Source organism: Cataglyphis hispanica, chromosome 7 (assembly GCF_021464435.1).
Source record: "Cataglyphis hispanica isolate Lineage 1 chromosome 7, ULB_Chis1_1.0, whole genome shotgun sequence".
In the NCBI taxonomy this organism is placed as follows: domain Eukaryota; kingdom Metazoa; phylum Arthropoda; class Insecta; order Hymenoptera; family Formicidae; genus Cataglyphis; species Cataglyphis hispanica.
In genome coordinates this window covers 5,099,295-5,115,904 of record NC_065960.1, presented here as the reverse complement: position 1 = coordinate 5,115,904, position 16,610 = coordinate 5,099,295, and the positions used below count along the sequence as shown (strand labels likewise).

General features: G+C 36.9%; 2 protein-coding genes across 2 annotated transcripts; both read left to right on the top strand.

Moving 5' to 3' along the window:
* Positions 1–2,611: 2,611 nt before the first annotated feature.
* On the top strand, positions 2,612–5,717 carry LOC126850962 (calcium-dependent protein kinase 6). The gene is made up of 5 exons (XM_050594453.1): positions 2,612–2,740; positions 2,967–5,017; positions 5,088–5,179; positions 5,246–5,467; positions 5,535–5,717. The coding sequence occupies exons 1-5, from the start codon at positions 2,612–2,614 to the stop codon at positions 5,687–5,689; spliced, it is 2,649 nt and encodes an 882-aa protein (XP_050450410.1). The 3' UTR covers positions 5,690–5,717.
* A 298-nt stretch (positions 5,718–6,015) lies between these two features.
* On the top strand, positions 6,016–11,978 carry LOC126850799 (myosin-2 heavy chain-like). Its single transcript, XM_050594138.1, has 7 exons — positions 6,016–6,513; positions 6,655–6,812; positions 6,983–7,192; positions 7,280–7,481; positions 7,603–9,441; positions 9,517–9,887; positions 10,000–11,978. The coding sequence occupies exons 1-7, from the start codon at positions 6,429–6,431 to the stop codon at positions 10,219–10,221; spliced, it is 3,087 nt and encodes a 1,028-aa protein (XP_050450095.1). The 5' UTR covers positions 6,016–6,428; the 3' UTR covers positions 10,222–11,978.
* Positions 11,979–16,610: the final 4,632 nt, after the last annotated feature.

The following is a 16,610-nucleotide window of genomic DNA, read 5'->3' as shown; positions in this document are numbered from 1 at the left end:
TGCGGGATGTATTTTTAGCCGACAATGAAAGTCGGAGAAGTCTTACAAAGTCAAACGAGAAGATCGACCTGTTATTTTCATGTATCGCGCTTTTAAGCATCGAGTGAACGGGATGATTCAGTATAACTTAACTATTAAATATACAATCTCCTGATTTAATTAACAAAAAATTTGGATTCTTTTCAGGTAGGAATTTGGCAAATAAAATGATATACTGTAAGTTCTTTTAAAAATTTCCCGGGAATAAAAAATTCCCAATATTCTTTAAAATCAAAATTAGAAAATATAGAAAAAGATCGGTTTACAAGATCCTATTTTATCAATCATAACGCGAGTATCACAAATGCATTTTATTTAAATATTCTTTAAAAAATAAATGCATGCATGTATGCAGTATGTGATTAAAATTATATTACATCAACCGAGGGAACGTCGATTAATTTTCGGAATGGAAAAGAGTATTGGATTATTTTTTTCTTTGCAAACACAATTTCAGTAACTTCTCAATTTATATAATTGAATAATATTTAACTAATATTTATATAATTAAATAATATTTAACATCGCAGAATATTGATCGTCCAGAACATAATACCATTCGCGTGGCGATTATCGAAACCGAAGAGGTCGTATTACGCGATGTCAAGTACACGTGTAACTTCCGTGTAGGCTTCTCGCGTTTCTGTGTCAGCGAATAATCAGGATAAGAATTGTAATGCTTATGCGTAAATGATGTCATTGACCGGCCAGCTAAATTTCTAATTAAAGCTTTCTTTCGAGGCGCCGAGACTATATCGCGATATCGCTTTGGAATTCCATAACCGACTATTACATGGCCTTAAACTTTCGGAATTAGAGCAAGGACTAGAATTTTCCGTCCTGTGACTATCTAATGATTTCAACGGCGCAATAATGCGCGAGTGCGCATTGCAAACGAACCATTCACCCGCGAAAAAATGCGTTCCACTGTGACGTAGACACGCGTTATTGTATCGATTACGCGATTGTAGGATCGGCCGAGAAAATCCAACTTGAAGTAATGATAGTGTGATTTTGCGCGATCTAGATTGAAAAATATATATAATTTTTTTTTCAAGATCTTCGCATATATTATAAATAAGGCTATACAGGGTGTCTCAATATCTGCAAATTGAAGGAGTAAATTCAGTGAAAACCTAGACCCTTTTCTAATTGGTATTTTGATCAAATCTCAAAAATATCGCTTTCCTCAAATAAAAATTAATAAAAAGGTATCAAAGGCATAAAAATTATTATTCAACCGATAAGAATTATTGAATTAATTGTTTTTAAACATTATTAAAAATATTTTTAACATTATTTAAAAAAAAAACATTAATAAAAATATTAATTAAATAAGATTGCCACAATTTAGCTGCCCAAAAAGATAACTAACTAGAAATAATTAATTGCAACAATGGTTCATGCAAGTCAAAACCGTTGCATCGATACTGGCTTGGTAATGAAGTGTTCAACTATGAAGTCGATTAAATTAGATTAAATTTTCTTGGCTTTTCACCTTTTCTACATAGAACACTCTGCACGCGGAGTCGCAACTGCTGCGCAAAAAGACGCGTCTCCTCGGAAAGTAGACGACCGTGCGGTCGCGTCTCGAAGGGGGGAAAAATAAAAAGAGGAGAATCTATGCGCTCGCGATCGCGAGAGAGAGAGAAGGAGATAGAATTCGCACGGGGGACTCGGGCAAGGAGCTGCACGTGTGTGAAGGTGTGTGAGTGCGTCGCGATTTCCCGCTATCACGATCCCCTGCCCGCCCCGCGATCCGCGGCGGCGCGGTTACATTTGCGAATCGCCACCGGGCGTCTCTTTTCCGCTGGATTATGTTGATGGGGGGAACATCATCGACTAGCGACGAGCCGACGACGACGACGACGACGATGACGAGGGGCGAGAGAGCGGCGTCTGAAACCGAGAGAGGAAAAACAAGCGGCCACCCGTGTGTGTTGTGTATCCGCAGACGCAACGAAAACAAAGCGAGAGAAGATCGCTGACGAATAGATATCGCGGGACGACAGAGACATACCCCGGCTATAACATTGTGCTTGCATACCGTCGCGCGCGATCGATCATCTATGCCAATCTGCTCGTTGATGTTTTCTCCGAGTCGCGCATTAAGATGCGAGCGCGGCGCGACGCAAGGTTTTCATCGCGTCGGAAAAGCGCGAGGACATATGACCCGATGATAGATTGAACAGCCACGAGGATCGTAAGCTCGAGATTGAATAGATAAAAAAATTTCCCCTTTAATTTGCATGCCTCTTATTTGCTACATATTATGTACATATGTAACGTGTGTATTCTTCTCTTTCGATTAAAGATTCTGTCTAATATAATTGAAAAAAATGTACATGATCCTTACATAATAATTTATGAGTATAAACTGTGACGTATGGCTTGAGGAGCGCGAAGATGGTCAACCCTATCGATTAAACAACCGATAACTGACGGTGCCCATGGCACCACGCTCTTGTTTTCAGTGATTTTACTCACGTCAACTCACAGTCTGCAATTTAGATTTTACGGTTTTCGTAGATACTGAAAAAAAAAAGATTCGATCGCAAAACTGTTTTCAATCATGGACACGTTCAAACGCGACGATAACGCGTTGAACGATTCATGTGATCTCACGTTCAGTTCTCTAATAGAGGATAAAAGTGAAGTTTCTGTTACTTGTAAGAATGCCTCTTCTGCATCTGGAAACAAGGTAAATTACACTGCAAAAAATATCTTTCTACATGTTACGTAATAATATTTTTAAAAAGTGAGAGAGTGTCTTTACATAATCTCTATTTTATTTTTTTATGATTATTACAGCGCTCTCTGCTTATGTTATTAGAAAAAAAAAAGAGTTAAAAACGCGTTTCGATTTGATTTTTTGTAAAATCATGCGCTTGTAAATGAAGCGAATTAATGAATTCGTATTTATAAAGATCGTCAGGGATCATCCGGCGATGCTCGAGGTACCAGACGCCATCACAGCTGATCTCGTCGCGAGCACGCAATCTGAATTAGAGAAATGCGAAAATTTATGCGGAAGTGAGAAAATAGAAGCAACAAACGGCGCCAATGAAGACGATGCTCCAGCAGTTTCCTTAAATTACGATCGCCCGTTCGATTTCAATCGTGAAAATCCATCTTATTGCAATTCTAGTATGACAAGCGATTGCAACGTCGTTCTCGTGGACGACGATCTCGAATGCAACGACGCGACAATCCAGGGAGAAGATTCCGAAGATAGCGAGAAGACAATTAAAGAGGATTTTTTATTAGATGATCGATACGCAAATTGTTTGTCAAAAGATCTCGGCAATGTCGATTCGATGTACGAAAAAATATGTCAAGTTAAACATAGCGGAGAGAAATTTGTCGATTCAGGAATTCCTTTAATTAGTACAAATGTAGATGATAATAACGATGAAATTGTACGACAAATTATTGACGATTACATTGATTCGCGGATCATGGCTGAGGAAAGCGTTCTTCTTCCAAGCGAGAATGTTGAGGAAGAGATTAAAGATAAAGAAACGAGACTTGAACGGAATAAATCGTGTATAAACGACGTTGAAAATTCTTTTCGAGAAAAAATAGATGTAGAGAACACAGCTGTTTCAAGTATAAAGTCCAACAATTATTATATAGATAATAACGGGAGTTATCTTAAAGATGCCGTCGATCTTTTGAAATGTACGGAAGAGAACACGATGTTGAGGATTGAGGAAGACAGTGTGGAAAAGACAATTACAGGAATAAGAGAAATGGATAAGATAATCAAGGATCTTTTATATACAAACGACGAGGAACAGAACGATTCGGCGGAGGAACGAATGGTAGAGAGTTTATCCGCGGAGTTGGAAAGCGATGACCACGATGACGTGATGCGAAAGATAATCGAAAGCTGTTCCAATGTTTCCGTCAATTTTCAGCATCATTCGCCGATACGCGACAATTCGACTCCCGATTTCGAAGAATCGAGTAGCGAATACATGATTAAGAACTTTCGAGGGAACAAACTTTTCTCGCATTATCGCGATGTTACTGATACTGTCATAGCGAAAGAGGATATATTAAAAACTATCAAGGAGGCGCAGAAGATATTAACTGATAATCCGTACAATGACATGTCGGAGACAAGCGTTAATGAGAATTACGATAGAGATAATTCGGAAAGATTTACAAAAGAAATAAACAATGACGAAGAATATAAAACAATAAATAAGGAAGAAAATAATTTTCTTGAGAATAAAGATATAACGATGAATTTAGCAAATGTGGAAAATGAATCGAATGTTATTGATAGTAATCTGCAAAAATTAGCCGAGATCACGTGTTCAGATCGTCCTAGAACGCATACCGAGATTCACGAAACCTTGAAGAAGATAGCGGAAGAGAAAAGAAAAATTGAAGATCGAAAGAAAGAATCGTTGGAAACACTATCGAGGAAATTCGAGGAGATTGACAAGTTTATCGCTGATCGTTACGATATTTCTTATACGTCTGATAAAGATCCTTGCGAATTTAAAATTCCTGAGGATTTCGCCAACGATTCCGACAGCCTCGATGACTTTCAGATCGATCATGGAAACGTCGAGGTTCCTCTAACGAAAGCCGAAATAACGGAGAATTTAAAAATCGAGCAGTTGGAAGAGGAGCTCGCGAATGAGATAAAAGAGCACAAGAAACTAATGGATGAATATCAGAAAACCATTGCTATGGATTTAGAGAAGATTCAGCAAGCGACTTTAGAGTCTGAATCTCAGCAAATTTATAACGATGAAGAAAATGATAAAGAAACTGCAAATCAATCTAATAATGACGAAAATATAAGCGACGAATTAAACGAAAAGTCTGGAATGATGACTGATACAACTATCGAAGTCGATTCAGAAGCTGATGACTCCTTTTTAGAAGGTTTAAAGGAACCGGAAAGAACGTACATCAAGGGAAAGGTATATGATTTCGACGAGAAAAAGCACGGCGTTAGGTGGGTCTATAAAATAGTAATTTGTCACACATATTTTCAATAATATCATTTCAAATAATAATAATTTCAGAATGACGGAGGAATTTATTAAGAAGCACTGCAAGGAACAAAGACTCTATCAGACGCCGTATTTGAATGACGTCCTGTACTTGCATTACAAAGGTACGCACGATTAGAATTAATCGTACTGATGATCAGAAAAATTTCTGGCTTTTTTTGTTTTTTCAGGATTCTCCTTCATCGAAAGTCTCGAAAAATATACAGGTCTCAAGTGCCTGTGGCTGGAGAACAACGGTATACGCGAGATCGCGAATTTGGAAAATCAGGGCGAGCTCAAGTGCCTGTTCCTGCATCACAATCTTATCAGCAAGATCGAGAATCTCGATTATCTGACGAAGCTCGACACCCTGAATCTCTCGCACAACACGTTACGGAGAATCGAGAATCTCGGTGACTCGAGTCGAAGCGGGTATTATCTCTCGGGTAACCTTGACCTTGACGTGCCTCTGCTTTTCAGACGGTCTCAAGTTCCTGAACAACCTGAACCTGTCGCACAATTATCTGCGAGAAACCGCTGACATCGAGCATCTCCGTCTGCTGCACGCGCTCTCGATCTTGGATATCTCTCACAACAGGATCGACACCTGCGACGTCGTTGACGTAAGTCGATAATTACCCGTGTCGCACGCGAGATGCATAACCGGAGTACAAATATTTTCGAAACGGCAGGTGACGTTACACGAGCGGATTTCCGTGCGTAATGCGTAAACACAATTTTATTATATCTTATTTTTTTATTATATTTTATTATACATTATTATATTTTATTACATTTTATTATATTCTTATTACATTTTATTATATTTTATTATATTTTATTTTATTAAATTTTATTATATTTTATTATTCTGTTACATTATTATATTTCATTCACTCCTCTATTTTTTTTTTTCAAACCGAGATATCGCGTTAATAATTAAAAAATTATTAACATGATATTATCATGTTACGTATAATTACGTTCATAAAGCTTGATATGAGTTTTCACTTAATTTTTTTCGAGTTGAATGCAAAAAAATAAGACTTCACATACATACATCGCGTTACGAAACACCTTTGTGAGACGTAGAGATATCACGTTCGTCGAAAGCGAGCATGAGCTGGATTGTTTAGATTCTGGGAGACATGGAGTCGCTGCGCGTCGTAACATTAACCGGCAACCCGGTGCTGAAGCAGATAAAGATGTATCGCAAGACGATGATTCTCAAGTGTAAGAATCTACAATACCTGGACGATCGGCCGGTGTTTCCGCGCGATCGTGCCTGCGCCGAGGCTTGGTAAATCTATCAGGAAAAAACGAGATTATGAGCGAGACGGGTATCGTTATCCTTAAAATATCTCTGGGTCCAGGATGCGCGGCGGTGTCGACGAGGAGATGGCCGAAAGGAACCGGTGGATCCAGGCGGAACAGAAGAAGATCAACGACAGCGTCATGGGTGAGTAAAGAATATTCTTCTCGGTTGGACTGCGATTGAAAGTGGACTCGAAATGGCCGCTCTTGGTCCCTTTGACTTCTTTCACCTGTTCCATTCCTCGGATCTCGGGGTCTTTGTTTACCTGTCGATTGCCCTCGAAAGCCCTGATAAACAAAAGGAAGCTGTACAAACCGGTCGGGACGTCCGAAAAGGAGGCGGTGGAAACGAAGAAGCAGACGGTGGAGAAGGAGGAGGAAGAAAAGGACGAAGAAGTTGCTGCGAAGTCAAGCGCGCACACCGCAACGAGGAGCCGCGGTCTGGTAAGAACTAGTTTCGTCAAGGTCTGGTACAGAATTCGTGCTTTGAATAATATCATCATCCATCGGTCCCGTCTATTTAATCATTCACCACGTGAAAGCCCTCCTCCCCCCGCCCCCGCCCCCACATCTCTCTATACCCGTGATGCCGACCACCATAAACATTCTAAAAGCTCGACCTGGAGAGAAAGAAAAAGTCCGAGGGACGATCCTTCCTCGATTCTTCATCGTCGTCGGGCGAAGAGCTCACGAGCGATGAAGAAAACGAACGTACGCGGCAAAAAGGAGGCGAGGAAAGTGACGGAAAGAAGCCAATGGCGGAGGAAGAGAGAAAAGTCTCCGATGAAAACAACGAGGAGCTTCTGTTGCCCTGGAATGCCGAGGTATGCGATTCTTGTCTTTTCATCTATAATAATAAATACAGATTTAAAAAAGAATGAAGAGTTGCTCATTTTATTCATTACGATTAGACTCGAGAAACAATTCAACCACAAACGTTGGTCGAAGAAATATCGGAGCAACGTATTGCCGATGACAATTGTAAAAGCATACATGATGACAGTCGTATCGTCGATGGGGAGATCGCTGATTATAAAAGAATATTAATAATGGAAAAAGAAGAAATATCAAATTTACAAAAATCGGTTGATAATGATAATAATGAAACAAAGGGTAAGCTCTTAATTAATTAACTTTTTTCAGCACAATTTAAAAAATTTTATATAATAATATATTATAATTGAAAAATTATTTTACACCGCAGGCTTAATAATTTTGAAATAATTTTTCATAGATCGCAAAAACGAGAAAACATCTACTTGTTCCGTATCGAGCGACACATCGGATCTAAAGCAAACGTTAGAAGAGAATCAGAAACTCATGGGAACGGTCACCGGTTTGAGAGACGATGCATCGAATAAAAATATCAAGAGCTATCAAAGAAAAAGCAAAGAATGTCCGTTCGGTTCTAAACTTAGCAGTATACGCGAAGAGATGAGAGAATTTTGCGACAATATGAACAAGTTTATAGACGAAAATAAGATAGTGTTCAAAAACGGCGAGGTGGAAGGATTCTGGGGCGAGAGGAAGATGGTGGTGGACGAGAATCTGCAAACTGATTCCACTGATGATAGGGAGATCCAAGAAACCGGAACTAAGATTTCCACGAGCAAGGAAGATAAATTGCAATGGTGGAGCACTAAGGAGAGAAAACTGGAGATAGAGGCGATTATAAAACAACGAGAGGACGAAGCGAGGAAAAACAAAGTTGAGATTAAGGACGCTGCAACGAGTGATAATCCCGATTGTTCTTCATTAGAAGATAAGAAGCAGGCTGTCGATGCTACGAACAATTTTCAAGACGTCTACGATTTGATGACAATGAAGTCTTGCCCGAGATATCTTCCGGATTCAACGGAAACATACTCGGTAAAAGATAATTATATATACGAACAATCTGCAAAAGTATCACAAGAAAAATCAGGCGGAATATTCAACAGCCTCTTTGCCGAATTAAAGAATCGAGATAATATTCAGAAAATAAGCAAAACGAAAGTCTCAAGCGAGTTGATGATTCTGGAGGAGAAATTGGATTGCGAAAACTCAACAATCGACACGAAACAAAAAAGTATCCCTAAAATTATTAATATAACAGATGTTGATTTCGATGAGCAAGCCTCGAAAAAAATAGAAACTGATGAGAACTATCCGAAAATCGAAGATTTGGAAGATAAGTTTAACAATCTTCTACTGAAATCTTCAGAAGTGAAGAAAAACGTCGACGAATCCGACGATGATTCTTTCAAGACAGCAACGTCTCTTGTAGAAGACTCATCGAATTTGGAAAGCAATCAAGAGTCACCAAAAGTTCTGAAATTGTCCAACGTAGAAGAGAACTGTGATAAAGTCGATTCGAGTAAGGAAAATGTCGATTTAAACGATTGTTGCGAGAAAATAATTTCAAATAAAGAGCGCAATGATCTCATTTGCGAGAACAAGAAAATCACTGATAAAATAGAAAAATTTTCCACTAAAACGGAAACGTCAAACAGCGAGCAGAAATTATCAACTGGTACCGAGGAATCTAATTCTCAAATGGAATCGCTCGTCCGAGCGATAGATCGCTTAACTCTGGGAAGAACCAATCAGACGTCTTTGAGACTGACTGGCAAAAGAACTCGCGAAGCCGAAGATGTCGAAGTCAATAACAAGAAATCCTTCCTCATTAAGGAAATAAACTCTGGAAGAAAGTCGGATGAACGCAAATCTCGCAGTCAAATCTCTGAAAAATGCAGACAGCACGTGATACAAGAGACGAAGAAATTCGCAAAGAGAGTATCTCCGTTGATCGATAAATGCATAACGAGTCTGATAAAAGACGCAGAAAATGTAGACGGAAAATCGCAGTATCATAAATACGATCGGCGAAGTCTCGGTGAATATTTGCCATCCGGTTTCGTCTCGAAAATGGATCTTAATAAAATCGCGGGTGATTCTGGCGAACGAAAAAATTCCCCCGATAAATATGACAACAAATCTAATGATCTAACGAGCTTACAATCTGAAAGACAAGAATTAAAGCAGACAGTCAATTCGGAATCTGCCAAGGATTCAGCATCAGTTAATGATTCTGGTAAGAGTACATAAATAAAAAAAATCTATAAAAAGTATATTATTAATTTTTTATTAATATAAAAATATTTTTCAGATATTCAATCGCTTGCCAATATTTTGCAACAGTCTGGTAGCATTTATGAATCGGAATCATCGGCCTTAAATGCTGACGTATCGCTTTACAAAGAATTTTGCGATCATTTGCACAAATTAGAAAGCGAAAAGAAATTGCTGATTAAGTCAAATTTCACGGTGGACAGAGAAGAATCAAAAGAAAAGTTACCTGATGATAAATCAATACAGAAAACAGAAGATCCGATAAAGAAATCAGTTAAACCACTGATTGAAGTGATTTCTGAAAATCCTGCAATTTCTAAGGATTCTGAAGCAATTTTAGAGCAAAAAGAAATTAAAGAAAGATCGCACGCTTCTCAAAATGTTTCCGATTATTGCCAAAAGAAAGATGTTAGTACGTAGCAAAAAACACATTTGCACATTATACATCAATAAACATTATATAAATTTTTTTTATATCTCATTAAACATCTTATATTATTTTGTAATATTACCTTAGCAGATTGTCTTCGGGCTGGTCGAGGAGACGACTACGATGTCTGAAGATTCTGAAAATCATATTAATCAAGAAAGCGCAATTAACTTGACAGAGGGAATGATGTTTTCAACGTCACATAAATTAGGCAACACAGAAGAAGAGTGTGTGTTGCCAGAAGAAAAACGCGAAACTACTACAAAAAATATGAAAAAGAGTATAGAGATGCAAGTTGCGCAGGAAAACTAGCATGAATTATATAATCTTTTACTACATTATTCACTGAAATCGATAATCACAGTTAATAATATGTGCTTCACCTACGTCACTCGGATAAAGTGTAAAACTGACAAAAACTCATTATTTATAGGAAAGCGAGAGTCTTTACACGATTTGTCGTAATTGAAAATACATTTCGCTAGTTTAAGTTTGTAAGATGTTCGACGCAAAAGCTTTTGCTCTTCCATTTGAAATAAATACTTTATCATCGATTCAAGATGGATTTTGTGAATTCGAGGACTGCAAAAGCTCGAAACGAGAAAGAAACGAGACAGGTGGTGGAACAGATCGACCTTCTACTACGTACACTTTATTTTTGTGTTCCACACTCACATCAATTATATAATAATAATAATAATCATAATAATGAGACGCGATGGCGGTGATGTCAATGGGCCGTAATTAATAATATTAATAATAATATTAATCCGTAATTATATGCGCAATGATAATCGGTTCGCACGCGAAAGAAACGATAGTCTGTCACGTTTAAATATATTATCTCTTTACCCTTTTCGTCTTATATTTTCAGCCTCCAGAAAGATCTCAGATGGACCGTTTATACTCGCAGAAGCTAACCACCTTGTCACTTGGCAAAAAGCTCTTGATATACTATATTTATATAGAGTGATGCCGCGCGCATATAACGAAATTCTCTCTCCTCTCCCATTCTTCCTTTCTCGAGTCTCGACTCACGTTTTTTTTTCTTTTTTTTTCCCCTCACATCGTCTCCCTCGTTTTGTTTACAACATATCTGTGTAGGAAATAATAAGGAACGTGTATCCCTCCCCTCTCCTTCTCTCTCAAACAAGCGTACGGATTTACATACCTTCCGCTAAGATCGTTTATAGTAATAGATTTATAAATATGCACGTATATATCACCTCGCTGTCCGCACAGGCACGCAGAAATAAAATTTGGTATTCTGTTTTTTTTTTTTTTTTCTTTTTTCTTCCTTTGTATGTATCTTTGTTTTCTTTTTCTCACTCATTCTTACATAGTTTACTTGTGTTCTCTCATAGATAATTCTTCTCTCTCTCTCTCTCTCTCTCTCTCTCTCTCTCTCTCGCTCGCTCGCACGCGTTTGCTCTCTAATTGTAAGTTATTCTTTAAAACGTATCAAGAGTGTCGATAAAGAACGAGATCGATGATCGAGATTGAGAAAATCGGGGCGAGTTCTCGCGAAGAGAACTTCCTTTGATTTGAACGCGTGATCTTTATCGCGTTCATCGATCGAACGCTTCATCGACACCCTGTACATACGTCTCTTTGGGCTTTATCCCCTCGTACTATCGTATCGTTATCGTGATAATAGTTGTGTGCCGGTTGTTTCCGTCGCGGTTAATGATTAGTTGATGCGTTACAGCCCTTACATTTTACGACTTATGACTTACGTTATACAGAGAGTATCTTACGCACTAAGTGTTTCTCTTTCCAAAAAATTGGGAAGTCCGCCGCTTTGGTTTCTCCTTTTTCTTTTTTTTTTTTGTCCCTTATCGTAGGGCCACAATCGACTTCTCATCGTCGATTAGACGTACAGTTTCGTCGATATCAAAATCGAACGGCGCTTTTTCTCAGAAAAGATGCTCCTTATGTTCCGTTTTGTTTCTCAACAGCATATAAAAGAAGCAATTGTTCTCGCGACACTGTAACAGACATATAATTCCGGTCATCGTAATTTGCAATCACGAAGTAGAAGCAACAGAACTTTGTCACACCTGTCACGTTTCTCTATTTTTTTTTTACGGTTTGGTTTTTATTATACAAGAGATTGCTCAATCTCACTTTGACATTAAAAAAACGCGCGTCAGTCTTTTGCTCTGATGCAAGAAAAATAAATCTTCTTTCGCCGTTCCCTTACTTTTGATCCCGTTTCGGACGAAGCTTCGTCGTGAGTTATAATAACTAAAGCGATGCAATTCTTATTTCTTACAAGAGCGCGATTAATGAGCGCTCTCGCCGATTCTGATAAGCTTTGTACTTCGATAATCATTTCGTAATTAAGATTGTCATTGTAATATTGCGAAAAATTGAGAGTTAAAAAAAAAAAAAAATAAATAAAGCAATATACCAAATTTATTATAAAAAAATATACAAATAAATATTCTTTTATTTCAAAGATATGTTCCAACGAATATCATCGCGAATAACATTATATATTTATGTATCTGATATTAAAAACTTGCTAAAATATTTTTTTAATCTTAAACATTGTTATCGTTACAATTAAGAAACGTGAAAAAGTTAAAGCGCGTAAAAATACGAGTTTATCAGTTTCCCGTTTTTCTCCTTCATGATTGCAGATCGAACGAACCAGACCTTCGTAGCGCTAAGTTTACAATAAAATTACGTAAAAATCGTTAGACGATTCAAGGCGCGCCTAAAGGAAACTTTACAAAACCATAACCATGTCTAGATAATGAAGGTCTAAAAAAATGCCGTTTCCTTATTAGAATGTCGGCTCATTATATCATAGAATCACGTTAATGTTAATGAGAAATGCTGCGAAGGAACCGAGTTTACAAGTAGTAACAAAAGCTCGTGTATTCGAATTCGCGATTCGCTTAGAAGGATACGCACTTCGTTTGCACACCCTCTTAGGTATATTTACGTATGTATGTGCTTAAAAAAAAAAATCGTCGATGACTATAAATGACTTAGAATATGGCATTGAAATCGAAAGATATTATTATCGAACACTATGCAAACGTGATCCTCGTACGCTCGTCGTCTTTTTGACAAGTATGACATTTGCGATGCAGTTTCTCTGGGCATATTTAATAAACGTTACGCATTTGAATGCGCAATGAAATAATTATGTAAATAAATTTGTAATTAATATTTACTTTCTCTTGCGATAAAGCATATTTTCGCGTTTATTTTTATTGCAGATTTATTGAAATATTTTCACCGAAACGCATTTGTCAAGTTTCTATTTTCTTTTCTTCGTAATCTCTTAAATATGCACAGAGAAAAATATGCAAAAGAAGCAAGCAGTTACTCGCGTACTGCAATCTCTTTCGCATGCAACTCTCGTGGTTTCGTGAAATGAAATAATTAATCGATCGACCCCGTCCGGCTAAATTTTTATTTTGCGAAATTTTAAAAACCGCGACGGGAGATATAAATATAATGACGCTGTGAGATGATATCGTGATATTAATTGTGAATCCTTGCATGCATCCTTAATTGCAATTACCGTATAGATGAGCTATATCGTTTTCTGTTTTCTACGATCTATCTGATAATGAATGAATACAGACAAATGACTTTTGTGCTCGAAAGAATCATTTCCAGATTATATCTCGCGTAAACTTTTCTCTATTGCGGAATGTAATCAGACATTATATTATTCTGATGAATTTTCTGTGAAAGTGTCGGTATAAACGGATATCGAAAGCCAGCGTAGCTTATTGCGGTAAAAATAATGCGTATATAAGGGTGTGTATGTGTAAAGATATTTTTATATTAAAAACATTTAGATGAAATGGAATGACTCGATGTAGGGAGAAAGAAAAACTTTGAAATTTGATTCCAATTCGAATGCAACAATTATCCATCTATAATTGGATGAAATTCGCGACTCTCTTCTTATTACCCGTGATCAGATTGTAATTCTCTTCCGAAACAATTCTTCCTAACAAAGAGTGCAAATGACGATGAATTCCGCGACAGGGACACATCCACGAGGTCTCCAAAATATGACGATTATATCTTAAAAAAAAAACAAAAAAAAACAAACTTTGTTTAATAATTAGTAAATTAGTGTGTGTGTGTGTGTGTGTGTGTGTGTGTTGTTCGTTCAGATTATAGAAAAATTTAGCTAATTAAAATCGATTCTTGAAATTTTCGCACGCCTCGTAGGAATGTCCTCCATGGCAAGTGACTATAGGCGAAATGACCTAGGCTAACTGTCAATAGTGATTAATTATTTATCATTATATATATATATATATATATATATATATATATATATAATCTTTTTATATATAAAAAAGTGATGAAATCTCTTTGTAACTATCTACCATTTAACAGTGAAGACGTGTTTTGCTCTCAGTTACTGAGTGAATGTACGTTCCTCTCCCGAGATTAATGTTCACCGATATACTTTGCACTCGATCTTCATCGATGCACTTTTTCACTCCACGTCTTTAGTTGTCTTGCACGTCGCACGGTCCTCTTGCGCGTTTCTTTCCTTTTAAACTTTAACAGTGGGTTGCACGGTTATTTAATGTATTTTTTTTTATGTATAATACACGTACTACATATCGTAATTTATTCTTTTTTTTTTTTGTGCATAACTTGAAAGAGGCAGTATTCCTGACGGCTTTTCGTCGTCCATCTTAAAACAAGTCACGAAAGTGTCGTCGGCACATTCTTCGCGTTTCTTCCCTTTCTTTCCTCCTTTTCCCCTTTATATTTAGCTATATATGTATACTAGAGTGACGATTATATTCCATAATTGAAATAGGACCCAACATCACATTATCCTGTAGACCACTCGCCTTAGCAGGATGTTATTTTACGAGATTAACGATTTAGCGAAAATAAATATTTGCGTATTCAAAATCAAAACATAAAAAAATTATCGGGACAGTGAAACTATAAAAATGTACAAGTATGTCGGATGGAGGGAACAGAAAGCGAAGAAGCGATAAAAAAATAACGGAAACGCCACGTTTCATTCTTTTCCCAAGTATTTTTATTCATCTTATATATACTTTTCAAAGGCTCAAAAAAAAAAATTAAAAGGCTGATTTCATCAGTTATTTTCTCGCTGTTATCTTTCCTCTTGCGTCGCAATTAATCTACCATATGTGCCATATTTTCTGAGAAAGATAAACAAATTAAAGTTGGCTTTCTCATAATCTTGTTCGCGCAAACAAGGAGATAAGAAAGAGATTTTAGAAAAAGGTATCTGCTTACAAAGTTTCACCTGCTATTCTTCTATTTGCGCGCGTGCTGTTAATATGACTAGAGGCTTAATAATTCAATTTTGCATTAGATTCGTCGACAGAGCTATTATATTTTTTGTCTTATTTGTACCAAGGATAAGAAACCATATCGTTTCAAGGTACAAAAAGATTGTAAGAGTCCCCTCGGGGGAAAGCCACGGAATCGCGAAATGCAATAAGCACAGATCTGTTTCCATTAATCTGCTTATTAAAGTCTCCTCTTCCTTCATAATTCTCTGTTATAAGATTGTTCCTTCTCGCACGGATATCGTTTCGAAATTACGCCGGAAAGACCGAAAAGCGGCCATTTTAATCACGCTTCTGTCTCTCGCTTTTCGAATCGAACTTTAGAAAAATTCTTAATAATACAAAGAATCTCGAAGGAACAAGAATCTTCTCTTTCGAGACGGAGATAGATCTTTTGCTCGTTTGATATTTAACATGTACAAAGCATTATGTAAGCGAGATTAGTCGCGAAGAGTTATATGTGTGTATAAAAAAAGAACCGATTTTACAAAATGTCAAATGTTCGAGAAAATTTGCAACGTTTCTCGAAAGTCCTCATTGGTACTCGCTTGCTTCGCTAGCCAAATTACATGGTTTGTTCCACTGGGAAAGAAATTTTTCGAAGAAATAGTCGCTTTCCGGAATCCACGCTTATTTCCTTCAATACTTGTGATTTTGGCCAACCGGCACATTTCGATACATTCTTCAAAATTTCTATCATGATAAGCAATGACTTCTAACATATGTATAAATTATGTTATTTTCAATTATTAAAATAAAAATGCACAGGATTCCCATCAATCTGAGATATTTGTTTTTCATCAAACTAAAAAGGATGTGATTATTTAAACGCTATAATACAAATATACAAAACTCATAAAAAAAAAGAAAAAGGCTATATATTGTATGTATAAAAGAAAAGGAACGTGCGCGTAATAACTAAGAGCGTGGTTGCCGGAAGGCGATTGAATCATAATCCTGCTATATTAAAGAACCATCGACCTTATATACTTATATATTAAATATTAATAATTATAAATTACAATCATCGTTAATATTAATATTATATAATCATTATCATTAATATTATTTTTTAAATGCATACACAGTTTCAACATCTATTTCCGACAAAAAAGGATAGAACAGGCAGGGATGGGAGAGGAAAATGATGGTACATCGCAGAAAAGAGGGATACAAAGTGAGTTTAAAAGTTATCGAAAAAGTACAAATACGAGTTTACAAAAAAGACCGTAATAAACAAAAAGCGTGATGAGTGAACAGACGGTAAAAAAAAAGAAAAAAAAATAATGACGATAGAAAGGCGAGAAAGAGGGAGGGGAAGAGTTTAGTCTCGCGATCCTTTCATTCAACCTCCGATTGATTCTTTGGGTCCTATTT